The sequence below is a fragment of the Chamaea fasciata genome, unplaced genomic scaffold (assembly GCF_029207755.1).
Source record: "Chamaea fasciata isolate MVZ Bird 193981 ecotype frontalis unplaced genomic scaffold, bChaFas1.0.hap1 SCAF_21, whole genome shotgun sequence".
NCBI lineage: Eukaryota > Metazoa > Chordata > Aves > Passeriformes > Sylviidae > Chamaea > Chamaea fasciata.
Window position 1 is genome coordinate 8,034,090 of NW_027094106.1, and position 26,650 is coordinate 8,060,739.

Here is a 26,650-nt window from a genome sequence, read left to right on the forward strand (position 1 = left end):
CAAATAAATTCCCTGTGCTTTCCCCCTGATCAGACCAGGATGGAGGGAAGGTGAGCAGCATTGCCAGGGGCACTGGGTTAATCCAAGGCCCTGCAGGACGAGGCGTGTCCTGGGCACAGGGAGGTGCAGCAAACACCTGCAATCAGGGTGTCAACACAAATCAGGAGGGCCGAGACTCACAGCTTGGCTGTTCTGAAATGGATAAGGAGAATTATGAGTGTCTGCACGGGGAGTTTTAGCTACATGATAATAGTGTTTAATGTTGGGTGTGGGGCAAGGCTGTGGCTGCTCACCTGCCACGTGATGAAGCTGTAGTGACGTGCCATGAGGTGATGGTGAAGCTCTAGTAACCCACCATGAGGCCCAAGCCTGATGAAGCTCCAGAGGCTTTATTTTTTTTTTTTAGCTTGTGCAATGCCCACAATTAGCATTTAAATGGCCACACGTGACTGTAAAACTCATGTCAAATTACTCACTGCAGCGAGGCCACTCAAACCTGTGTCACAGCAACATCACCCCTGTGCAGGGCTGGGTGATGCAGTAAAAACTGAGGAGCTGCAGACACCCAGTGTAAAAACGCGGTAAAAACTGACAGCTCAGAGAGGTGCTGGACCAGCCCAGGGGTGCAGTTCAGGAGTTAAACTGCAAGGTTTTGGCCAGAACTACCTGGAGATCACCTCTCACTTCACCCCGTGTGTCTGTCAGTGTTTGTGCAGCTGTTAAAAACGTGGGGTTTGATTTCCAGGCGTGATTTGGGGTTAAGTGAAGGGGCAGTTACAGCAATTTTAAGCTTGGTGCAGTGTTGGTTGTAATCTGCTGATATAAAGTGTCCTGTGCAGCCTGAGTGGTTGGGATTGGAGCTGATGACACAAAACTCTCTTCTTCAGTGACAATTGTCGTAGTTATGGACTATTTGCTGAACTCCCAGGGTAGAAATCTGCTAAAATCAAACCCCAGGGTGATGAGCCCTTCAGGTTTGTCTGCTCAGGGAAATCAGCTGGAAGTGTCCTGTGCTGAGACAAGCCCAGGATTCAGCTGCAGTGCTTTAGCCTGGGCTGTAAAACTTAAGGGTTTTGTCTGAAATGAAATCAGTCTGAGAATCAAAGTAAATTTCCACCCTTCCCCAATCTGGAGGGACTCGTTTTGTGCGAGGTTTCAGCAGCAGAAAATGTGAGGCTGGTTCTAGTGTGAGAGGGTTTCTTTGAAATCTCCACAACTGAGCCTCCTCAGAGGATTGGGGATGAGAACTTATTTTTAGTCGTGGTCTAGATTTCCATTGATCTGGGCTGTAAGTGTGGCAGCAAATGAAAGAAGCATTAACACTCGGTATTCAAGAGCAGGGACCAGGCCAGGAGCATTAAATTCTCAGCATCATGACCACAGCCCTATTTGTAACATTAAAAATACATTTGGATGCTGTGAATTTGGCAGATGTCAAGTGTCTATAAAACACTTGGTAGAGGGCAGCTTTCTGATGTGAATAACAACATTCAATTGGACTATATATTGGCTAGAATCAAATAAAAATAACATGTTCCTAGCACAACACCAGCAAGCAAATAGAAACCGTGGAGGTATTTTAACCATTACAGAGGAAAAAAAAACCCTCAGTGTTAGTTCAGTTAGTCCCCAAGCAAGGAAACTTCATCTGAAAATTGGCTTTTTCTCCCACTTCAGTGACATTTTCTAGTAACACACAGGCCTCTTAATTCCTATTTGCATATTTCCTGGTACTGAAGTATTTTCTTGCACAAGATTCCCGATAGGATGCACGAAGAGGTGTTTAGAAATTAACACACCCACTAATGAGCTGCTGGTTGATGGGGTGATGTGACAGCTCCGTACCTGGGCTGAGAGGAGGAGGAGGAGGCTGCGTCCATCTGCAGCACTGCAGGGATTTGGAGAGTCTGACTGTGGGATTTTTTTTGGCTGGAATAAATGTTGCTAGCACTGGATTTGTGTGTGTGAATGTCAGCCTGGTACTGTAAGTCACTGGAACATAACCTTTTAAAGAATGCATCACTTCCAAATTTAACAAACAAGTCATACCCTTGTCCCACCTCTCGCTTGGGTTGTTTTCTTCCCTCCTTCTGCTGCTTGGAAGATCTCGTGTGAAAAGGTGGCACAAGGAATGGTGTGTGGTCTGACCTTAGGAGTTGTTTGAGCCAATGCCAAGGAAAGCTGTTTTTTAGGCAGTCTCTCAGTGATTCATGGTTTACCCCTGCTCCCTATTGTTTTCCACCGGTGCCTTTGGAGTCTTTTCCTGTCGCATCTCAAGGTGAAGGAGGTTGCAGAGCTGTGGCTGATTCATGGGCTGTGTTTTTTCCCTCCAGCTTTGGAGAATTTGGCAAACAGCAGAGCTGCTCCCTGCCTGCCCAGCTTACCTGAGCTCAGGCTGTGAGCCGGAGCTGAGTTTTCCACCTCCTGTGCGAGGTGTCTCATCTTTCTGCTGTGAACACAAGAGCTCCCACTGCGTAAACACTGGGCGAAAACCAGGGATGGCTCAAAACACACCGTGGCCTTAAACTGGGGGGGACCCCCTCGTGTGTTCCTCTCCATGAATTATTTAGGGAACTTGCTTCTGCTGGGAAGTGCCTGAAGGCAGCCCTGGAAGGAGCCAGGACACCCCACATCTCCTCCTGCATCCAGGACGGCGTGGGACACACTACACCGCAGCAGGAGGAACGTGATCCGTGGCTGCAGCCTTGTACCAGGCACTCTGTGTCTGAACCTCTCCCCCCCCGTGGCTGCTCCTGCCCTCTTTGCTAAATTTACACTTGTCAGAGCAGTTGGGAAGCCCGGGGTCGAACGTTACGGAAAAAGGAAGAAAGGGCTCGGACGCCGTTGACCGCTGGCTCTGCCTCGGCAGCTCAGCCCTCTCCACACTGTGTTTCTCAGCTGGTGCTGGGACTCCGAGGTTGCACGGAGTTGAATAAATAATGCTGATGGGTTAATTGTAGCTTGCAGGCTCGGTTGTTGATTAGAGTCATATGGTGTTTTTCCAGCACGTCGCAACCTTCCTTTCGACATCCTTGTTTCGTATAACCACAACAAATTGTGTCTCCAGTCTCTTTATTTGTTCGTGGTCCTCTGGCCCCGGGATGAACTGCTGGTGGAGGGAAGGAAATGCAATAACTTCACTCCTGGTTGCTGTTTGGGGTGTGTGCATTTACATGCTTCCCAGTTGCACTGATGAGGAAACCAATAAATTAGTAACGCAGGGTGAGCCCGGTGCCGGGCCACAGCTGGGAGATCGCTGCCTGTCATCCATCATGGGAATCAGACTGCAATAAAAGCAATTCCAGTCCTCTTGATACTGTTCTTCCTTAGAATTTCTGTCTGAAAGGAACCTATTAATAAAACAGTAACAAAAGCAGTAAGAAAGTGCTTTTAAAATTCATGATTCACTGTTGTAGCGGGAGCAGAGTGTGAAGGGAAATGTGGTTTTTTCCAATACAGTGTAGCCTTCAACGTGGCTGTTCTCCCCTCTCTTTTTACAGCTGAAAGAATAGTCATTAGTTACATTAATAAACTTCTGTATTGCATCTTCAGCAATTAGACCTACTTTCATGCCCTAGATGTTGGTTTCTTATCCCCTAATAACACTGTTTGTTAAATATGAGGTGTCTTCTTATATTTGAAATTTGTTTTTCCTTTGTTTTTTTTTTTTTTTTCCTATTTGCTTTACTCTATCTTTATGGTGACTGGGGAAGTGATGGGTTTCTTTCATTATTAGTTAATTTTCTTTGTTTCCTCTACACACAGTATTGTACTCTCAGATGCTATGGTTAGAATGTACAGCAAAAAAAGTTTCATTGATTTCTTTAAACTGCCTTCTGATTCTTTTTAACCGTACACGTGCACGAAATAACATTTTTTATTCAGTTCTGAACTTCCCACCAGATCTGTCTGACAGGGCCCTCCTGACTTTAAAAAAAACCAGATTTTCACACAGTGTTACTTTCAGCAAATGTTCAAAGAAACGTTTTCATCTCGAAATGTAAATGATACAAATGATACATTCATTATATAAATATATATATTATATAATGAATTAGTGTGTTCTGACTCATATAAAGACTATGAAGCACTTTTCTTGGGAGAAGAGATAAAGATTTATGTCTTAATGGCTAAGCATATATTTGGAAGAAAGTTTTAAGGACTGAAACAAGTGTTTATGAGCAATTCTGATTTACTCAAGTTTGCTGTTGAGTTCCCTGTGTGTTTTTTTGGTTTTAATTTTTATGGAAATGTTTCCCCTGCTCTGAGGGATGTGATGCAGGACTGGAACAGAACAGCAGCTGCTGTCTGGTCTCTCCCCCTGTCCCAGCCACATTTCTCAGCAGGAGACCACAGCTCCTTAATTCATCAGGTGGGGCAGAGCACATTTGTGTTTTTTCCGGAGTTTTTAAGGAGGTGAAAGTGTCGGGACCAGGTGATGACACCATTTTGCCTTATTTTTGGCAGTTTTAAGTGCTCAGCGACAGAATCCCATTTTTCTCCGCTCAGTGTTCCAGGGGCAGTTTTTAGGTGGGGATTTTCCCCACCCTGAGTGTGCTGCTTTCCACTGAGCAGCCAGGAACGTGTCCTTCACCCACTTTCCTGCTGGTTTTTTATCACAATCATTAAATGTCACCATTAGAGAAACAGATTCCTCTGAAGAAGCTCTGGATTCCTGTGATCGTGCAGAAAAATTACCATTTGCCATTAGTGCTGAAGCAAAGGGAAACAGCAATTGGCGTCTGTAAAGAATTTCAGGCTGATTTTTTTAATTTTTGCAGATCTATCCAAAGCTCAGACCATGCAAGACAGTTGCTGCTTGCTTGATAACCCACTTGAGCAATGTCCTGCAGGCCTGAGTACAGAGACAGAGCTGAACATGTTGGAAAGAGCATTCTTTGCTTCTTTGCTTTGCACTTAATCCACCAGCCTTTCAGTGGAGGAGAAAATTTAATTCGCAAAGGTGGCTGGAGCCCCAGGGGGAGGCTGCTGGGGGTGCTCAGCCCTGGTACAGCACATTTTTGTGTGGTCATGTCCCTCAGTGAACACCTGGCAGCTCAGTGACACCAATCCATAAAGTGTTAACTTCCACATGATTCAGAAGATTTTTCAGAGGAGACTTTTCTTCCCCCCCCCCCCCCCAACTCTGGAAAATGAATTATAAACCATCTCCAGCTTTTATACTTTTATTATAACCCAGCTATATTCCAGCAAAAAGCTCCTGGCAGATAGTTTCCTCATCCATTTCCAAATGAAGATGTGTTAAATTTATTTGCTGAAGGAACTTGTAGCTTGTGCTGTAACCTTGGTCATGGGACTGGATATAAAAACAGAGGGATAGAAGCCCACTTAACAGCAGGGAACAAAGTGGAGCTGGAAATGTTATCAGGCTGGGAAGGCAAAACGTGTTGAATTACTTGAGAAAGCAGATTTTGGACATGTGATTTTGGACATGTGGCTTCGCTCACTCGATCCACGTGTGGCTCACACTGCTTGTGTGAGGTCAGGCTGTGCCATGGTTGTACCAAAGGGACCAGGTGCCCCAAGAAAACGGCACTAAAATCCAGGTGAGAGCCGTTTCCTGGCCTCCACCTCTTTACCTGTGCTTAGAAAGAGCCATTCCTCCTGCAGGTGTGTGGGAGGCTGAGCTGCCCATTCCAAAGGAGTCAGCATCATGTTTTCCACCAGGATAATGTCCTGCTAATTCAGCAAGGGCTTTGGGCAAGCACTCACTGTTCTATATGTGTATTTTTTTATTTATAATTAATGAGCATAGAGGTCTTGTGGAGGTTTCGTTTTTCTGCTCTAAATATGTGTTGATCAGGAGTAAGTTCTACCTATTTTTTTCCACACTTAGTATGTCAAAAATATATTCCAGGAAGCTTAAAGAGCTGCTTTCATAAAATATCTTGATGAAATTTTGCCAAAGCGTTATTGTAAAATGGATAATGAAACCCTGGCCCACTCAGGTTCAATATTCCAACATGGTGCATTGACTTCTGTTGTGCTGCTGGTATTTCCTTTGTAAGAAAGCTGCTCCCCTCCACTGCCCCAGCCCCAGGGACTGCTAAGAGCAACTGTGTCTTTCTTAGAAAGGTGAAAACTGAATGCAGATTTTCTTTCCACTCTGACCTTGTTTCTTTTCCAGGCCCTGGAAGAAGCCCAGAAAGCCATTCAACAGCTCTTCGGTAAAATTAAGGATATTAAAGACAAGGCTGAAAAATCTGAACAAATGGTGAGCAGCACTTTCTTTCTGGCCTTTGAAAGGGAGGGGACACTAACTTTTCCTGTCAGTAACATTTTTGTCCTTGGTGCTGAGTGGTTGGTAATTTCTACTGAGCCTGTGTTGAATCTGTAGTGTTCACACTGAGCTGACATCTCGCAGTCCCACAGAGGAGAGGGTGGCTTCTTACCTCCTGAAAATGTCATTGCTGGGGCTTGATACTTAACTGGAATCCCTTTTCATTCCCTAGGTGAAGGAAATCACCCGGGATATCAAGCAGCTGGACCATGCCAAGCGTCACCTGACCACCTCCATCACCACCCTCAACCACCTGCACATGCTGGCAGGGGGGGTGGATTCTCTGGAGTAAGTGTGGGAATTCCTGGTGCTGCTTGGACACCACAGCTGAGTTGTGAACTTTCTGCAGTGTTCTCTATAGGTCTGTCACAGCCTGCCTAGTGTTTTGGAAGGAATTTTGCTGCAAAGTCTGGATTTCTGCTGGCTGATCCTTTCTGTGCTGCTCTGAGTGACCCCCCAGCCTGTGTTGTTGCGTTTAATAGTTTGCAGCATCGATTGTTTGAATTGCTCTGTTGATCCTTGGTGATAAGGAATGAGTCTGGCTTCATTAAGGAGTAGGACGGCCTGTTAGGAATCCGCATTAGGGATGTGCTCTTGGGAATTGGGGAGGATTTTTGTCAATGTGGTATCTAAAACTGCAATGAGTTTTGGTAAAGGTCTGCTCTAGTTTTCATTCTAGCGTGAGTTTAAAGAAACCTTGCAGCTTGTACTGTGTGAATTGGGGGTTAAATATTTCTAATAATCCATTGTGCGTTTTTTAATATGCTTGAAGAACACACAATCTAGGAAAATAGAGTTTTTGTCACATGTTGCATCTGTGAAGTTGCACAGCCTGTTCTTGGTTTGTAGCAAATCCTACATGAACACCAGGTCGTGAAGTGCTGAGAATAAAATTTTACTCAGCCTGCTGTCTCCACTGGAATGATCCTAAAGGATGATATAAAAATAAATTAACTTGATTTTCTTCTTTTTCACTGTCAGTTCCCTGTGAAAGTTATTAACAGAGAAGTCAAGGCTAATGGCTTTTCAGCATCGTTCTCCTCCAGAGAAGCTTTAACTCACACTTTGTGTGTGATGACGAATGGCTTCACTCAGGTCATTACAGTCAAATAACATTTACTGCCTCCGGACCCATACTGGGAAGAGGATGCATTCAGTAGTTTACATGTTCCTTGCCAAGTGTTGCTTTTGACATTTGTGTTGGTTTTTTTTTTTTTTTTGAGGCATTGTTAGACGTGTGCCAGATTGGTTTATTTTAGCGTCGCTTAAGTGAAATTTTAATGCTCCCTTGGAATGTTAATGAAGAGCTGTGTATTTTAGAAAAATAAATGTCAACAGGGACCAGCGTGACCCAGTGGGGATGAAGTAACCTGTGGAATTACCACCCAGGGTTTTCATTGAATCTGCCTTTGTAAAGCTTTAATTTCCTCTGCAGGGCTATGACCAGGAGGAGACAATATGGGGAAGTTGCCAACCTTCTCCAAGGTGTCGTGAACGTGTTGGAGCACTTCAACAAGTACATGGGGATCCCTCAGATTCGACAGCTCTCTGAAAGGTAAAAGGTTCAAGCCCTGAGCACTTCCTTTCCTGCTGGGGAGGAAGGGTAGGAAATGTCTTAGGCAGATTCAGAGTCTCAAGGATGTGAAGCCTGCGCATGGTCCTTGGAGCTTCTTTACAGCCAAAACAAACAGGTTAAAACTGGACAGAGTTTGCTCAAATCTGGAGCATTCTGTTCAACAGCAGTAATTATTGTGGATGGAGCTTGCTCTGTGCCTTTCACTGCCTGGCTTTTCATTTTCTCACCTGGAGGAACCCGTGGAAGGGCAGATTGTTCTGTGTGATGTTCACGTGCGGGCGTTCGTGGTGAGCCCTGAGGTGATGCTTTCTCCTGCTCTGTTCAGCTCAGTGATGGAGCCTGGCATGAAGCACAGATCTGTTCATGCCCATGGTGGTGTCTGGGCCCCTTTGTGCCTCACCACGGACGTCACTGGTGCTGAGCTGTCAGCCTGCAGTGCCCCAGGGCTTGGGCAGCAGGATTTCTCCTTGTGCCTTTGCCAAACTTGATTTTTCTGAGCACCTTAAGCTCCTCCTGCCAAAACCTGCTCCTGTCACCCAGTTCTGCTGAGATTCGAGGCTTTTAGCCAGTCTCCTTCTGCTGGGCTTGTACAGTTTTGATTTTCTGAGGTGGAGTTACCCTGATTGGGTGAGTTTTGGTGCAAGTCCCCACCACCCTCAGCAGTAGCAGGTGAAGGCTCAGTGGTCACTAAGCCACCATTTCTCCTCAATCTTAGCTTCATTTGGGATGTGACAGCTGGGAGCTGAGGGGACAAGGCCTTCCCTGTGCCAGGGGACATTGCTGTCCCTGCCTGAGATGACTTTGCTCATTACAGAGGTACTCTAACGAGTCCTCCAGGCACAGTCATTAATTTTTTTTTGGTGACTCCCTTTGCTAAGACAGCAGCTGGCTCCCTGTGTTGTTTAGTGATGGAAACAGAGTTTGAATGATTTGTTTGTAATGTTTTCATGTAAATCTGTTGGACTTTCTTTATGGTTTAGATACCTCTTCCAGAAAACACAGATGGAACCCATGAAACGGAGCAGAAGAAAAATCCACTCGAAATCTAGAGAAGGGATGGGGCCTTGTTTAACAAAGCATTTGACCATAAGCATTTGCTTAAATGAACATGAACATCAAGGAAATGTAAACATATGTCAGTGCTTTTCTGAGTTGAGGCTGTTGTCTATTCCAACCTCGTGCTCAGAAAGATTGCTCGCTTCATTTTCTTCCAGAGTGGTAATGCCCTTTGGGCAGAAACCTGCTGTCATTGGCCATTTTAAGGCCAAATATAATTTAAGGGTTTAGAACTCTGGCTGGTTTTCCCTTTCTGGTGGATGATTATTTAATACTTTTGTAGTTGCTGATTGTTATAAAAACCAATTCAGGCTTTCACGGTGGTTTCGAGTCACACCGGCGAGACTGGCAAGGACATGGAGGAAAAAACTTCTTTTGTTTTATTCTCCCTTCAAGATAAGGATCTGAAAAGCTCAAGAAAGTCTGTTCCTCCTATTTTTAGAATTGCCTCAGCAGGGTTTTCCTTCCAGTGTTTATACAGGGAGAGCTGCACCATCTGGTAGTGATAGAGGAGGCTGCTTGTGGGGTGAAAGGAGCTGCTCTGGGGTGCTGCTGGGAGCTCTTTACTGCTCCACATCCAGGCACAAAATTCCTACAGGGAGGTCCATGGCACCACAGTTCTGCTTTTGGAGTTGGACTCCATGTCAGGGCCTGGTTTGGAGTTGACTTTCCTTTCTCTTTTGCTTGGAAATCCTTTTGAGATTCACGAAACATCAGAGGAAGTTTGCCTGGCTTCTTGCGGGGATATTTTTAGACTGTGAAATTGCTGGGGTTTGATATCTCATGGATTTGTTTTAATGGTACAAGTGAAGCCTCAAGGATGTTTGGGAAGGCAAGAAATGCTTTAGTAGATGTTGGCACAGACCTGTGACAGTAACCAATGTCTGTTACATACAATAAGCCCATTATATACACTGCTAAACGAGCAGATTCTGTTGCTTTCTGAAATAAAAAGCCTCTTTTTTTTTTTTTTTCCATGGTGTGAATGGAGTGAAGCCAAGTATGAATGGGAAACCATGGGAAGGAGAAGTGCCTGCCCGGTGGTGTTGGATGTGCTCTTTGTCGTGGGGTATTCAGTTTAGGTTGCTGCTCCTGGATGCTGTGAGAAGTAATGATGTGTTTTTAATGTTGTTTTCCACCTGTTCTGTCCCTTTGAAAATAACCAAGCAAGAGCCTCACTGTAAGGATTCATTGGAAACCTGGACTGAACGCTCAATTAGTTGGCTTCTTGTGCTGATCCTGTTGAGTATTGATGTAAAAATGTCACAGTTCATAGCCAAATGTAAATATTTTCCTAAGAGTGTTCCTAAAACAATTTTTAATGCAGTGCATTGGTAGCTGTAGTTGTGTTGTAGTAAACAGGAATATTTTCTTATCTCTCAATCCTCTGCTGTTTTCTGTCTGTGGAGGGAGGTACAATTAGTGGTCCCAAACCCACCCAGAAGAAGTGGTCTTGCAGGCCTAGCAGATAGTGGAAAAAAGCCTGGAAAGTATGTAGGAAAAAGATAATTATAAGTTTGCCACAGGAAAACAGGCTGCCTCAGCCTCTTTTTATCTCAGCGAGTTGCCAGGCGTGGTTTAAGATTTCTGGTAGCTTTGGCTAAAGGAATTGTGGTTTCTATTAATTGAATGTCATTTGAAACACAGCAGTGGGTTTGTTGTTTTTATTTTTTAAAGGCAAGGGAAACGGAGAAGAAAAGCCACTAGTAACAAAAGTCAGAGAAGCAGGAATCACTGATAGTTGGATAACCAGAGGGTTTGGCAACCCCAGGAAAAGGCAGTTCCCTGCTGAGTGGGATATCCCAGCACGTTTCTGGGGGAGCCTAAGGAAAGAGACTTTTATCAAACCCACCTGAGGCTCCGAGGGATCCTAAATCTCTTATCTGGGCTTGCTGAGCCAATTCACTTGGTGAAATGGTTCCACACACACCCTCAGGCACGTGCAGGGAGGTCATTCAGTGCTGAATGTCCAGGCTTTTATCTTTTAATTCTGCCCTGCATGGAGAATATTCTGGATTACTGAAAACCTGACAGCTTTCCACAGGGGCAGTAATCTCCAGTGGCTCAAGCAAGTGCTCCCCCGTGTTCTCTGCCTAAGGCAGTGGAGCCCTAAAGAGGTGGCAGAAAGCTTTTCTTGCTTCTGGGTGTGTGTTCGTAATTGTGAAAATAATTGAGTGTCTCTGTGTGTGTGTGTGTGGTTATATAAAAAGTGATATTTCCTGGGAGAGCACTGGGGCTCCCTGTCCTTGCTCACACGCACCTAAACTTTTTGCTCTGCCCTGTCCCTCTCTTAGAAAATATGAAGGGGGAAAAAAAAAAAGGATTCAAACTTGTTCTCCCTGCCTGCTTTTGAGAGATTTTTACGCAGGACCTATTTTTAAAAAATACATATTTTTAACATCCCACTTGAGCAAGGCATTCCTGCAAGTTTCTTAATTTAAGGATATGAGAATCCCCATTAAGACTATCCTTAAGTACTTTCCTGAATCGGTGCCTAAAACAACAAAGCTTGTGGACAGGGTTTTTAACTGCTTGACAGAGGCTCTTTTAAATTTGTTGAGTCTTTAGGAATCTGGCTGCTGCTCTTTTTCAGTGCCTCCACTGTGCTGCACTGCAGCTGTTGTCAAATAGAAAGGTCCCCACAGCCTCTCCTAAGGAAAGAAGTATCACTGCTAATAGCTTCCAGTTGTTCATACAAACTCACTAATTTCTGTGACTCCTAATTCTACACACTTCTGGTTTCTTGATTATTTGAAAGATAAAAAATTTCCATCTGTGTTCAGTGCCTTTTTTTTTTTTTTTTCCTTTTTTCCCTACTTCATTTCCTGGAGAATCAAAGGGTTTGGTTCTGTGATGCTTCCTCACATGAGCTACAAGTGCTTTCTTGTAGGAGTTAAGCAGGAGTAAACCTGTAGCTGTGGCTTCCTCCTTACTAATTAAATTTCCCACTCCTGTTTCGACATACTAGTGAATTCCTTTTGTTTCCCGGTGATGGAGTTGTTAACTGGGGGTTTTTTAACCTGGAAGAGTAGAGGAGTTTCTGAACATTCCTGTGAAGCAGAGAGCTTAAGTGAGAATTATTTTTGACATTGCAGGCAGGAAGCTTTTCCAACAAAATCCCCATAAATAAATCCTGGGGAAGGCAGGTCGTACATCCAGTTAAATCACAGTTATAAGTAAATAAAGTTATATTTCAGCCCTCACTTTTAAAGGACTAGAATTTTCTGCATTTGGCACCTTGAAAGAATCCAGCATTGTCAGATCATCTCGTAGGTTTTTGCCACTAATGGAACTCAAATGGGAAGATGAAAGAAGAAGATCATTCCTTGATAAGGTTGAGGAGTCTTAAACAAGCATGAAAAAAAAATCCCCAAGTCTTCTGCCCACAGTCTGAACAAACATTTTCACAACAGTAAATGTCGCCAGCCTTGCTAAAGTATCAATCTCAGTGGAAAAATCCACTGTTTGAGTGATCAGTTTGGAGCTGAAAGTGTTTCCAGTATAATAAAAACTGATGGAAGAATTCAAGGGCTGCAGAGGGATACAAGTGCCTCAGTGTTTGCTTTGGCACTTTCTAGTGTGTGTAGGCATTTCCATTTCCCTAGAAGTATCAATTAAGCTGTATTGACTTTTATTTCTGGAAATTGGAAGCTTTATTCTCTCAGACAAAAAAAAAAAAAAAAAAAAAAGAAAGAAAAAGAGCAAGGTTGTGGTTTATTCTACTCCCATTTCATACCTTTGCTCTTTTGTGTTTCTCTAAGACATGGAGAATTTATAGGATAAAACTGCTGCCAGCAGTATTCATTTAAAAGTGGATCAGTACACCTGGAACTGTGAAAGGTTCATGGTGAGGATTGAGACATTGTGAAGCTTCTTACCTGTTGGAAACATTTCTGTTGAAATGTGGTCGGCATAAATGAACTTAAAAGTAGATCACACTGGCATTTAAGGATTTTCAAAGAGCTGGTTTCTCAGCTGATTAATTGGTCCTTTTTTGAAATATGAAATGGCAGCAGGGCAGGAGAATCCAGGACATGTTCTGCTGCAGCTCAGGGATCAGTGCTGTGCAGAGAGCAAGCACTCTCCCAATTTTCACACAGAGACCTTCTTAATGTGGATATTTTCCATTCAGCATCCTTTTGATCCCTTCCAAACCTTCATGCAGCTGGTGGTGTTTCAGCCACCTTGCAGAGATGTTTGCAGGGTGGTTTTGAGCCACCACCAGAGCCTCTCCTGTGTCCCCCTCAGGGTGAAGGCAGCACAGAACGAGCTGGGGCAGCAGATCCTGGCTGACTTCGAGGAAGCCTTTCCTTCCCAAGGTACAAAGGTAAAGTTCTCACTTTTCCCTCTTCTTCCCATTGAAAAGTGTCACTGAAAACTTTTCAGTATGGTTGTTGTTGGATTTAGTCTGATTTTCCCTCTAGATTTGCCTGTGTCAGGGGTTTCTTTGGAAAGGAAAGGGTGATTTCTCACTGTTCCTGCCAGGAATGTTGGGGGGAAGTGCCACCCTTCCCTTCACTCTGCACAGAGGGCTGCAGCCAGGCAATAATTCATCTGTGGGACACCACTGGGGTTTCCGTGGGGTCTCACCCAGTCCCTGGTTATTTGTTTGTCACAAAAATGTGTGTTTTGTTCAGAGGAAGCCAAGCACAGGCTGGCTGTTGACACAGTGCCACCGAGTTTGTGGTTTACTCAGCCCAGACACAGATCTGGGCTGGGGCTAAGGCACCAACTGTGCCTCCCCAGCATTGTGCATCCAAACATTTGCAAACAGTAAAGGGGAGTAGGTGTGAATTTGAATTTAGTCCCAAGAAAACACCAGTTCTGTCTTTCCAAGTACCAGCTCTGCTGGTTTCTTCATACAACTGACAAGTGCAGGAATGCGGAGACTCTTTGGAACAGTTGGTGGAGGGCAAATCTGTGTCCGTGTGAAGCAGCACAAAAACAGCCTTTTTGAAAAATAAGCTTCTAAATTTTCTGCCTTTTTTTAAAAAAAAATGCCTCTAAATTTTCTGCCTTTTTAAAAAAAGTGCTTCTAAATTTTCTGTTCCTTTTCCATGGAACAACTTCCTGGTCAGTGAAATGGAAGCAGCTCAGTTTTCATGCAACAGAAGGTGCATCAATAAATAAAGTGTAGCAGCAGGAAAAAGAATAATAGGAAGGCATAAACCCAAGATAAGTTGGATGCATTTACAATCAACCCATTCAACTTATTTAACCTGAAATCATTTTCTTCCTGTTTATTTTGACAGAGGACTGGTGGGCCCAGCAATGTCCTACGTGATGCCTGCCTGGTAGCCAACGTCCTGGATCCCAGGATCAAACAGGAAATCATCAAGAAATTTATTAAACAACACCTCTCTGAATATCTGGTCCTTTTCCAGGAAAATCAAGATGTAAGGGAAGCTTAGCAAGCTACATTTGGATTTTGCATTTTGCTCTGCTTGGCCTTCCCAAAATTCACGCTTCCACAGGTTCCTGTGGTGAAAAGTTTTTATCCCAAGGGCTTGGAGAGTGATTGTGGGGGTGATCTGGAGTGGCTGGTGAGCTGGGAGTTGGTGTTATCTCTGCCAGGATTCTCCCACCTTAGACCTCTGTTTCTCAGCTCGTCACTAGAAATGTTTTCTCCCCTGGTGTAGAAAACAAATAAATTCGTGTTAGATTTATTTCCTGCCCTGCAAAGGGTTGAAAAATGAAACTCTGAAAGTTGCAAACACAACACCACCACCCCCCAAACAATTAAGAAACCCCCCAAAATGCTTAGAAAGCTGAGGGGGAGGGATTTCTAGGAAGTTAATTATCTCTGTAGCTAATTTTTAAACTTCCTCTCCTGATACTAACTAGCTTTTTAAAAGTTTACCATAACCTTCTTGGATTTGGAAAAAAACCCTACACCAACCAAAATCACCTTTAGATCAAAATATATTTTATCAATTTCAAATGTTTGACATAGAATAGGGAAAGGCTAAAATGCCTAAGTTTAAATAGCATTTTTCCATCAAGGATTTTTTGGATTAATCTTCTGGTTTTTGACCAGAAAACACCAAAACTGGGGGGAAAATCCCTTCCTGCTCAGGTTGTAAGAATTTTTGTTGGACTTTAAATGTGAGCTGAATGTAAGAATCCAGGGATTCCTGCACTCTCATCCCACTGTTGACTTTAGCCTCTCTGTCTGTGAAACAAAGAGGGTGGGATCAAATGAAATATTATTGGATTGAGTTTTCAATAATCTCTGCATGATTTAGGAGTACTGTTATCCTCATTTTCAACAGAACTTGCTCTCTTAATTCGCACAAGATAGGATTTTCAGTCTGGCATGTGTTTAAGCACTTGGAATCCCAGAATCATTTAGGTTGGAAAAGACCTTTAAGATCCTTGATTCCAAAGTGTCCAAGTTCAGTGCTAAACGCTGTCCCTAAGTGCCACATCCACACATCTTTTAAACCCCTCCTGGGCTGATGACTCAGCCAGTTCCCTGGGCAGCCTGTTCCAGTGCTTGATAACCCTTTCAGTGAAGAAATTTTTCCTAACATCCAACCTAAATCTCCCCTTGGAGCATTCAGAGGATTTTAATTGATGTCAAATCAGCTCTGATCAATCGCCCGAGCTCCTCCACAGAGCTGCAGCGCAGCTCTGAATATTTCCAACCTGCTGCTGCTCAAGATGCTGTTGGTGCTAAAAAACTCCTTGTCTCTGGGGTTCAGGTGGCCTGGCTGGATAAGATTGACCGGCGCTACGCTTGGATCAAGAGGCAGCTGGTGGATTACGAGGAGAAGTACGGGCGCATGTTCCCCGCGGAGTGGTGCATGACGGAGCGCATCGCCGTGGAGTTCTGCCACGTCACCAGGTGAGCTCCTGCTCCCTCCCAGCACACCCAGCCTCTCTGGAGATAAAGGGCTGGTCAGTGTCTAAAGGCGGGCTGCAGCTAACTCTCTGTGGGATTGTCTGTGATTAAAAGGAAGCGAGGAAGGGAAAAGCCTGAGAGGCGTCGCTAAAACGATGAGAAATTGAAGTGATGTGAAAATTGATTTTCGGCGTAACAGAGGTAAAAATCAGCAATGCTTCAGGCCAAGTGGAATAGCATGAGCTGACTGGTGTGAGTGCCTCACACCAGGCTCTTTGCCAGCCAGAGAGAGGGAGACAGAGGACGGTGCCAGGTGGAGTCCCAGTAGCACCATTGCCTTTGTTCTGGGACCACAGTGGGAGTCACTCTGCTTCCCAAGGTTGGATCCTGAGGGCTTTCCCAACTGGCTGCTAGGGGATGGGGTCCTGTTACCCACAGAGCTGGGAACAACTGTGGTTGTGTTTGAAATGGGATCTGCAAAGCAGTTTTATGTTAGAGAGCCTCGTAGGAATTAGCCTGAATTTTGTGATGGAAGTCTCTCTGGGGAAAGGACGGAGTTGCAGTGTTAGGTTTCAGATCTTTATAGAAAACCACATTTGTTTTTTCTGTATTCCCCTCTCTCTCTTGCAGGGCAGAGCTCTCTAAGATCATGCGCACGAGGGCCAAGGAGATTGAGGTGAAGTTGCTTTTGTTTGCAATTCAGAGAACAACCAACTTCGAAGGGCTCCTGGCCAAGCGCTTCTCAGGCTGCACTCTGGCTGATGGCACAGTGGTAAGGGGATTTCTGAAGAGCTCTCCTTTACTCAGCAGCTTTCTCAGGAGAAAGAAACCCCCCCACACACAGCTCAGGTAGTGGAGACTGTGAAAGCTGTCACCTGCAGCCTCAGGGTGTTTGATGTCACTCTGCTCAGTGGCCTGTAGTTGGAGAAGTGATTTTTAGTTGCGTAGACTAAAGAGTAGATGGCACAGGGCTCACAAGAATAAAAATGCGCTGCTTGTGTGCTTTTTTTGGTTCTCCTGGGGCCCTGTGCTGTTTGAAGCCACATGGAGAGCCACAGAGTGATTATGGTGTGGAAACTGCCTTGTAATGTTTGTTCTCTACGTGTCAGTGACACATTATAACTCCAAGTCCCCTCTTCTCCTCATTTCTGGGTTCCACACATTCACCGCATGGAACCAGCTTTCAATCCCACACTGTCTGTTGGGTCACTCTGCCTTGCAGGGACATTGGTAACTTCTGCTTTGTCTCTTTTAGTAGATTGTAAAGGCAGAACCAAAAGAAAAAAACTCAGGGAATGTCTTTGGAGGCATCTCTGAGCTTTTCCTGCCTGGAATCTCAGCCCAGGGCTCTGCCAGCCAAATGCCCTGGCAGCACAGAGCATGTGTGGCTCAGAAGCCGCTGGTTTGAGGTTGGCTCCTCTGTCCAGCTGGTGTCTTGAAGCCTGTTTGGATGTGATAATTCAGCCTCCAAGGAGAGCCTGCTGGACCCACTTGTCATTTGCTGTGGGTGCTGCTAATTAAAAGAGGAAGTCCTGTAAGGTTTTCCTCCTGGCTGAATTTAGATCTCTCAAGAATATGGCTTTATTCATTCTGACAAATTTTATAGAAAATTGCAGCTTTAATTAAATTGGCTTCACTGGGTTGTTATAAGTGAGAAAAGCAGAAGGGGAGGGTGTGGTTTCAAATGACAGAAACCCTGTGTTTCTCCCTTCTGACATGCCTAGAGCCTGTCACTCAGGCGTGTCATTTGCCCTGTTTCATACCCAGAATGAAGGGCAATATTATAAATAGCTGGCTGGTGAGTACAGAGAGGGGGGCAAACAGTGGGAACAGCAATTTGGGGTTTATTGCAGGGCAGAGTTTTGGAGCTGCTGTTGTGGGTTGTCCCAGTGGAGACCACACACACTGGAGTGGGGTTTGGGAGAGTGGAAATGTCACAGTGGACAAAACAGCCCCTTCAAGGAGGATTCAGGCAGTGTGGGTGCAGAGAGAGCAGGGGCTGAGGATGGAGGGATGGAGCGGGAGCCAGGATCTGATCACCTCTGCTGGGGGAAGGCAAATTGCTGGGCAGTGCTTTGAAGGGCTCAGGAAAGCAAAATGTGGATGCAGCTATGTGCCAGAGGGCACAAAACTGGCTGTTCTCCTAAAGAGCTTCCTCTTTTCCAACAGAAGAAGCCAGAAGTGCCACCTCCCTCCACCAACCCCTTTCTGGAGGATGAAAGTGGGGCAGAGGCAGATGAGATTGTGATGGAGAAAAGTGATACGGACAAAGTAAGTCTTTGAAGTTCTCATCTGTCAGCCTCTGAATCAGAATCTCCAGTGGGGCCTCAGCTTTTCCCATCCCACTGATTGGAAAAGTTTGTTTTCAGAGCAATTAATTTAGTGCAGTTTTGATCCTTTCGTGCAGCATTCAGGCTCCCAGTACGACCATGCTTTGCTCTGGCTCACTTCACTGCAACCAAAGCAATCTTTATTCCAGTTAATAGTGCAGAGACAATCCTGCCACGTGAGAGTGAGCTGGATTCTGTTCCAGCCTGTACAGCAAGAGCCCCAGTGTAACTACAGGATTTCTGTCAAAGAGAGATGAAATAGCTATTTGGGTTTTCAGATCCCCAAAGAAGCTCCTCTACAAACAGTTGCAATTCATATTTTGCCCTGTCAGCCAAGCAAACTGTCTGGAGCCACCAGGCAAGTCATTGAACTTTCAAGTGTCAGCTTTAGATTTTCACTCCAGATAAATTGCTTCTGGGATTTTTTTTTTTTTATCTTTACAGTGCTTTTCATCCATTACCTCTGCAAAGCAGGCAGCACCTAACTGCTTGTCCAAACACAGGGCTTCCAAAACCCTCTGCAAACATTAAAGAATGAATGGTAAATGCAATTGTTTTAATTGGCACCGATATCAAAGCCTGTATTTTTAATACACCCAGGTGGATGTTTTCTAAATGTTCAGTTGTGAGTTACTTGAGGCTGGTACTCTGCTCTTATTTAGGGGATTTACAGCCCTGTAAATGGGCCATGTACAGGTGTATCCTGATGGACCTGCTCAGATCCATGGGGAGATGAGGAGGTGGGAGCTCTCCACCAGCGCAGTCTCATGCACCGCATCCCCTCCAGATTTTCACGTGAGCAGAGCAGCCCTCTGCCTTCATCCACAGCCAAAGTCCTGAAACAGAATGATTTGAACAAGGTTTTGCTCTTTCCATTAAAATACAGCTTAGACAGTTGGTATTGTGTGGACTTTGTCAGTGAGACAGAGATTGGGAACTTGGGGAGACATCTCTGATGCATTTTTTGGGAAGAGCTTGCTTTCCAGTTCCTAAGGACTGGAAGGATGTGCAGCATTGAGATGAGAGGACATCCTTGGAGAAGTCAGTGGTGTTAGGAGGCAGGTGAAGAGATAATTGCAACAATTAGAGCTGGGCTTATAGAACAGCAGAATGCAGCAGATCAGGAGCTTCTGAATGAGGCATTGCTGTGCTCCGTGTGCCTCGTGAAGCCATCCATGGAGACATCCCTGGAAATGCAGTTTGTGCTGAGGCTGCCCTTTCCCTGTAGGAATGCCCTGTGTCAATGTCACAGTGCTGGGCTCTGCTGCCCTGCAGCCTCCTGTGTGCCAGGTGGGCTCCAACATTTCAGTGTCACAGTGCCAGCAGCTGCTGGTTCCTGCTGAGAGTCTGGAAGTGCTGCCAGTCTCATCTCCCGCTGTCACTGCCTGAAGAACAGAAGGGACACAAAGAGTTGAAGATGAAGGGTTTTCAAAGAGCCTTTCCAAGACACCAGTCCTGAAAATTCAAGACACTTGGGAATCTAAGAGGGAGCACAGGAATTTTTGGGGGGGAAATCCATGCTAAAAAAGCACCTCTTTTGGTAATCCTAGCAGTTCAATTTAATCTGTTTACTTTGGATAGTAATGAAAGGAAACTGGGCCAGCTGCAGACCTCCTTACTGTGACAACAGTAACCTTTTATTATTTCCATCAAACTCAAGGAGGAAATAGCTTAAACATCTGCAGCTTTTGGACAGGGTTGCACACTCAGAAATACAGCTTCACTGCTACTGTTAAAAGATTTAGTATTCCTTCCACCAGACACGCTGGGAGCAGCGTGATGCAGAGACATACAGAGAGCCAGGCCTGCTTCAGGAGTTGGCTCTTCCAGCCTTGGTGAGTGGTAAACATGGAGAATCTGCAGCCTTGTGCTGGCACTGCCATGCCAAAGATTTGGCAGCTGGGAGGTTTCTGTGATTCCCAGGGTTTTTTTTTCCCTCCCAGCTCCAGTGAGTGTGTGTGCATCCGGCACAAACGGGCACTGGCAGAGGGATTTGGGTGGAGGATCCCTAGTAATGGTTCTATCCCAAGGCTCTTAAATTCTTCATTCAAGGCTCATAGATAGAGGTGGTCTGGCCTCCGTAAAGTCATTTCCTCACTTTAGGTTTGCAGCCATAAGTTGGGATTCAGCATTTGGGGCTGAATTATTGCTGAGAAATGTTTGCCTTATCACACTCCCATAGTTCTGCCAAATTCTTAGTGCCACCTCCAGTGTTGTTCAGGAGAAAAAGTCCTTTAGGCTCTCTCATTTTGATTCTTTCGTTTGGCTTTTTGTGCACTAAAAAAAAAAAAAAAACTCAGCTGGAAAAATTCATATCTTCATTGGCTGGGAGCTGATCTTGGCTTTTTGTGGAGAGAGACGCAGGAATTCCATTCCAGAGTCACTGCAGCCCTCTGTGCAGCCAATGAAAAGTTCCTGGTTTGCTGGGGAGCAACAAGAGAAATTACCTATTAGTAAAAAAGAATAATAACAATCTAGCTGTAAGGCAAAAAAGAGCTTAAAGGTCTTGCCCAGCCTGGTACTTAAACATGCACAAATTTAAGTGTGTGAGTAGTCCTCAGTGGCTTTGGTGAGCTGTGCTTGGCCGTGGTTAGAGTGCAGCGCTAAACTCTAATGAGGGTAAACAGGATGGCTCCCCAATGGCACATGAGCTTAATGCTCTAAATGTGATTTTAAAATAGAAATCTGTGCATCCCCAGAAACATGTTTCACAGTGAAAGCGGGCCTGTAGTGTTGCCTGTATAATTCTGGCTCCTCCAGTAATTACATGCTGTTTATCTAAATAAAATTCATTCAGATGAAGCCTGTAACTTTGAGTTATTGCCCTTGATATTCTAAAATGTAAGGATTCTTCAATCTTGCTTCCAAATAACTGCTACATTTGATTTCAGAGGAGACCAGTGGAGCCTTGTTACTGCTTGAAGGATTCAGGGAGATTTTATTTGCAAACTGCATTAAGGTTCTTCAGCTGAAATCTGTTAGCATGGAGCAGCCTTCTCTTGAAGGCTAAGAATATTTTACAAGTGGAAAGATAATTCCTTGGATTGCTAACAGCTCTCTGAGAAGGAGGGAAGCCTTGGATAAAATGACATTTATATGCTTCGATTATTTGACAGCAGATTTCTGTGTTACAATATCTCTTAAGATTTATATCCTTCTGTGCTGATGCACTGCTGTTCCTTCAAGGTCTTACAGGGCAGGTTTGAACCAAACATTCTGAATGTTTTCTTGCAGCCAAAGAAGCCAAAGGTCCCTGACAATCCTTTCCATGGCATTGTTTCCAAGTGCTTTGAGCCTCACCTTTATGTGTATATCGAATCCCAGGACAAGTGAGTAACCGGCCTGAGTTTTAGGCTTTGTTTGCTTTTGGATGTCTGGGGTTGTGCTGGATTCTGTACCCAAGCTGCAGAAGGTCAATTTAATGAAACTCTGCTGCCTGATTTCAACAGGAGCAGTGTTTGTGGTTCAAGAAGCTTCGAGTGGGGCCTTTGCTTGGACAAAATGAGTGTTCAGAGGGCTGTGTAGGTTGGTTTTGTGTGTAATTGCAAAGGGCTGCAGGAGTGGTGCCCGCTGCCTTTCTGTGGAAGAGGCTCAGAGTTCCTGAAATTACTTCTGTTGCCTCTGCAATTCCCACTGCTGACATGTGTCTTTCTTTCATCTCCTGTCTTCCACAAATAACAGGGTTGGGTTTTCTGTAAAATACACATGTGGCTTTGTGGCAGAGGAGCTGCAAGATTTGCTTTGTAGAAAGAAGTTATTTGAGATCCTCAGATGAAAGCTGCTGTAGATGAGCTGGCTGTAAGATAACATTATCCTTGCTCACAGATTGGGACTTTGTCAGGGGCTTTAATCCCTGGCACCCTTCTTCATCTTCCTCTTTGACTTGCAGCAGAGCAACTCGAATGAAAGGAGCTTTCAGCTTCGAGCTCTGAGAAGTTTTCAGGGCTCTCACCACACTTTCTTGTCCACTTCGATTCACACCAACATTTAAATAGCATCTCAGTAACAACTGCAGTGCCACCTGGGAGAGGAAATAGTTGAAAAAGGTTCAATTTAGTCTTTTAGACAGATTAGTGGCTGGAAAGGAGGAGGTGCCTTCTTCATGTATCTCATCAGTGTGTGCTCTTCTATCTTTCCAGGGCTTTACACATGAGAGAATGTGTAACTCGAGGCTGCTAGTGTCCTGATTTTATTCAAACTCCATGATAAGCATCTTGAAAAAGCTTTTCCATGTCCCATCAACTTTTTATGTTTAAAAAAAAAAAATCATTAAATAGCTGAAACCTTGCACAGTGCTGTGTCCTGCTGGGTTTAGGTTCCGCTCTGCATTGTAACAAAGGGAAACTGATATTTCCCCCCTGCCCTCAGCCAAGTGAGCACAGACTTGTCTGAGTATTTCTTCCCTTCTCACTGGGGGCCATTTTAATCCCCATTTTGGTAATTCTACCCCACTGTGCTCCTAGCCCCTTCAGTTGCCTTTTTAAAATTTTTTTTCTTCTCCTTTCCCTTTACAATCATGAGATGTTTTATATTAGCTTTATAGCCACGGGCTGCAGGGAGTTCAAAGAAAAACTGCCACAGTATTCCCCATGCTGCCCCTGACTGCCAAAAATTGCTTTCCTTCATGATTTTCTCTCTTCTTCTTCTTTTTCCTTTGATTGAACTTTGGAGGAATCTGTTGCCGATGTCTGAAGATGAGATGTTGCTTAGATCATTAATTGTATGTTTGAGCTCCGAACAGTGAGAGCAGTGTGATGGTTGTGTTCATCACTGAAAGAAAAAAGAAATCCAGAAAAAATCCTGGACATTTTCTGCCAAAAAATTGTTTCCACACCCGTTAAAAGAAACACAATGCCAAAATGTGTAGCAGTTTAAGAGGAGACACCTGAAAGAAGGAGTTTAAAGATGCTGCTCTCCACGTTCAGCTGCAGAGTAAATATCAGATTTCTGACCAGCAAAGCAGATCTCACTCCTGCCCCTTTGGAATGTGCATCTTTAACTCTCCTTTGTGGTCAGCTGGAGCAGCAGGAGCACACAGACATGAGCTGAGCTGTTCTGCTGGAGAGGAGGAAGAGCTCTGTCAGGTCTGCTGGGCTGAGAGTGTGCAGAGCCCTCCTTAAATCTGCCCAAAGGCACGTCCGAGTCCAGAAAACTGGCACTTTGTGCCATGTGTTTGCAGCCTCATCAGCAGAGGGGCTTCCAAAATCCCCAGTCCATGGAAACTGCTCTGCAATGCGCCAGGGGTCTCAGTGCCACTGCCCTTCCTCAGTGCCCAGCTCTGTTCACACCCAGTTTCCTGAGCAGCCTCTTCTTCTCTCGTGCTACTCAACGAGTTTCTGGTTCCTCTCATAATTGCCAGAGGTGCAGAACAGCCCTGAGTAGGTTGAGTGAAAGAAAAAAAAAAAAGAAAAAAGGAAGGGGAATGCAGGAATGAAAAGAAGCAGAATAGAATTCCCTTTACGTGATTTCATTTCATTCTTTCTCTTGGTTAGATTTGGCGAGTTCTCGCTCCCAATAAATATGCTACTGTTAGGAAATACCACATCTGCTCTACCAGAGAGTTTTCTTGGACCTCTTCCGCAGAGTCTGTGGAGAAAATATTCATTTTTCTGTAGCTCTCCTGCCTTCTTCATGTTTCATCTCCCAGCAGCTTTTTCTGCCAGACTCTCTGTGCTCCCATTGTACCACACAAAGATTTGTGGCTCTTCGTATCATGTTTGGGCCAGCTGAGACTCATGTGAAAGTTTGCCACCTACCAAGGTGTGCATTAATGATGTATTAGTTCTTTTAGTGCACAATATCCTGATGTTTTGCTTGCACCAGTGCCATTCTGAAATAGGAGCATTCCCATAGCCTGGTTTGATGGGCGGTTTTGTCCAGGTTGGGATCAGAACGAGCGTGAAGCCCCAGCACTGCTCTCCCAGCTCTTCTGAACAGCTGCATTTTCTCCTGCAGCCCAGTTGACAAGACCTTGGGGGACCAGGAAAATGCAGATCCATTTCACTTTGCCTCAGAGAAGAGGAGAACGTGGGCTAAGCACAAAGAAACAAAAGCCACTGACATTCCTGACCGTGTCTTGAGACTGAGAGAAGGCAAAAAAAAAAAAAAAATCAAGTGGCTGGTGACTGCTAAGAAAGCTCCACTTTGTTGCCCAGCTGGAGGCCAGCACAGATGCAGAGGTGGAGATGCAGCTGTTGAATTTGACAAGGAGTGAGCCACGTCCTCTTTCCTTGAGAAGCTGCAGGAATCTGCAGCCTGCAGCACGTGTGAGCCCTCCTGCAGCAGCCATCTGTTTGGCTCTGCTACAGCTACAGAGGGAGGTAAATTCTGCTTCTCTGTGGCCCAACACAATCAATGCTTCGCTTCAGCCTTCAATTGCTGCTGCCAGTGTGGAGATTTATCACATCAGTGCGGCAGCCTGATGTTTTTACAGGGCTTGTAACACAGCCGAGGAGCTGCGAGGGTGGAATCAGAGCTGTGTGCAGTGCTCAAGCAACAGGCATGGAAAAAAGGGGCTACTTGTCTTGGCTAAAGCCAACCAGTGTTGCTCCATGATTGAGAGTCCTGATATTCCAAACACACTTCCGGAGATAAGTTTGGCCCAGCAGATCAGCCACGGTAGGAGCTCATCCATTCTGAGGGAGCAACCTCTGAGTTTATCAGGGAAGGGACTTGTGGGTTCTCTGGTAAGCTGCAGTCAGAGGGGTTTTCTCACTCACGAGAGGGAAAGAAAAAAGAGGTGGAAACTGGGGGGAAGTAGTTGTTACTGGCAGGTTTTCCCCCTTTGAGAACGTGCTGCAGAGTCTCAGCCATTCTCCTGAGGATTTGGCTTTCCCCTTAGGAGCCCTGGGTCATGGCAGAGCTCAGCCATTGCACCCTCCAAGGGGTGAAGGTTGTGCCCTGGGAAGGGCAGAGCTGCAGGAAGATTGTATTCAAAATAGGAATGTAAAATACAGGAGCTCCTTCTGGTCAGCAGAGTGCCTGTCTCCTCTGAAAGGCTTATCTATTTCCCAAAAGCCAAACTTCCTTGAGGAAAGCTGTGTCTGTGTGTGAGTGTGTCTGGGGGAGGAGGTTTATTGCTGGAGTTAGTTCATCTGGCAAAGGTTATTCCATGGAGCTGAGCTGGGCTTGGTCTCTGACACGGATGTGCTGTCTCTGGAGGAGTAGGACCAGAGGAACTCCTCAAGATCAGAAGATTCTCTGGTTCTGTGTTGATGGCTCTGGCCCTCTGCCATGCTCAAAAGCCTTTTTGTCCTGGTGAAAGGATGGAGTGAAGTTTATAGTTGCCTAAAGACTGAAATATTTGAGTAAGGACCAGGCTGTAATGAATCACTGGAGACAATAAGAGGGCTTTTTGTGCTTTTAAAAAGAGTGTTAAGTAGGAAGTGCGCTTTGTGCTCATGCTAAATAAAACTTCTTGAAAGGATGTGTGAAGTTGTGCACAACCAGGTGGTATCCAAATGGGACCAAGAAATGGCAAATGGCACACACCATTCTGAGCACATCCCTTCAAAATCCATATTCCCTGAGGTCTTCTCCGGAGGCCTCTGGGATGGGAAGCCTGACTGTTCCTTTTCCTGGTGCCAGGAATGAAACTTGAGCACAGGCTTAATGCACTTGCATCAAATGTGCTGAAGCGAGTCCTGGCAGACCTGGGAGCTTTTATGTGTGGCTGGAGAACAGATTTGAAGCTGCCACTAAAACTCCTGGAGCACAAAAGCTTCGGGCTGTGGAATTGTGTGAGCTTTGTGCCAGGAGTGCGGAGATAAGAAAGGGCTGGGAACACCCAGCTGCTAAACCTGAACTTGCTGGTGTCACAAGCCAGCATCTCACTGCAAGCACTATTCCTTCTTTTTCGCTCCAATTCCTCCCTCAACAGACTCAGATATCTTTTTGTTCCCCACATCAGGAATCTGGGCGAGCTGATTGACAGGTTTGTGGCTGACTTCAAGGCTCAGGGTCCCCCCAAGCCCAACGTGGATGAAGGAGGAGCCGTCCTGCCCAGCTGTGCTGACCTCTTTGTGTACTACAAGAAGTGCATGGTGCAGTGCTCCCAGCTCAGCACTGGGGAGCCCATGATTGCCCTGACCACCATCTTCCAGAAGTACCTGCGGGAATACGCCTGGAAAATTCTCTCTGGAAACCTGCCCAAGTGAGTTTGGCTTCCCCGGTGCTGCAGGCATCCCACTGCACTGAGGAGCAGATGATTTGTAAAGATAATTAATAGATGCAGCCTTGTGAGCACTCATTTCCCTGTCAAACACCCCAGGTAGCAGCGGGATCACTCCATTTACTTTGTGGTTTTCTCCAAGGTTCAGTTTCTTGCACAGAGGAAAAAAGCAGGAGAGCAAATGGGCAGTCACACATTGTTTTTCTTTTAAGGGCCCCTGGAGAATAGCTTCATATTTGGCTTTGATTAGCAGCCAGATTTGCAGTTTCTTGGAGTTCCTTTTGAAATGCCAGCCCAAGTGTCTTCAGAGAGGCCTGGCTTTCAGAATTGCTACTTGGGTAACCAGCTCACACTGGGCTGCTCAGCTGCCTTA

The 26,650-nt window shown here is 45.2% G+C and overlaps 1 protein-coding gene across 1 annotated transcript in view; it reads left to right on the plus strand.

Annotated features, from left to right (window-relative positions):
- The window catches only part of VPS53 (VPS53 subunit of GARP complex), a 62,335-nt gene that overhangs the window by 12,615 nt on the left and 23,070 nt on the right, over window positions 1-26,650 (plus strand). Inside the window, 10 exon segments of the mRNA XM_066201971.1 lie at window positions 6,149-6,235; window positions 6,474-6,589; window positions 7,737-7,856; window positions 13,182-13,260; window positions 14,186-14,329; window positions 15,638-15,780; window positions 16,408-16,549; window positions 17,947-18,048; window positions 21,342-21,436; window positions 26,017-26,259. Of these exon segments, the coding sequence (XP_066058068.1) occupies window positions 6,149-6,235; window positions 6,474-6,589; window positions 7,737-7,856; window positions 13,182-13,260; window positions 14,186-14,329; window positions 15,638-15,780; window positions 16,408-16,549; window positions 17,947-18,048; window positions 21,342-21,436; window positions 26,017-26,259 (1,271 nt within the window).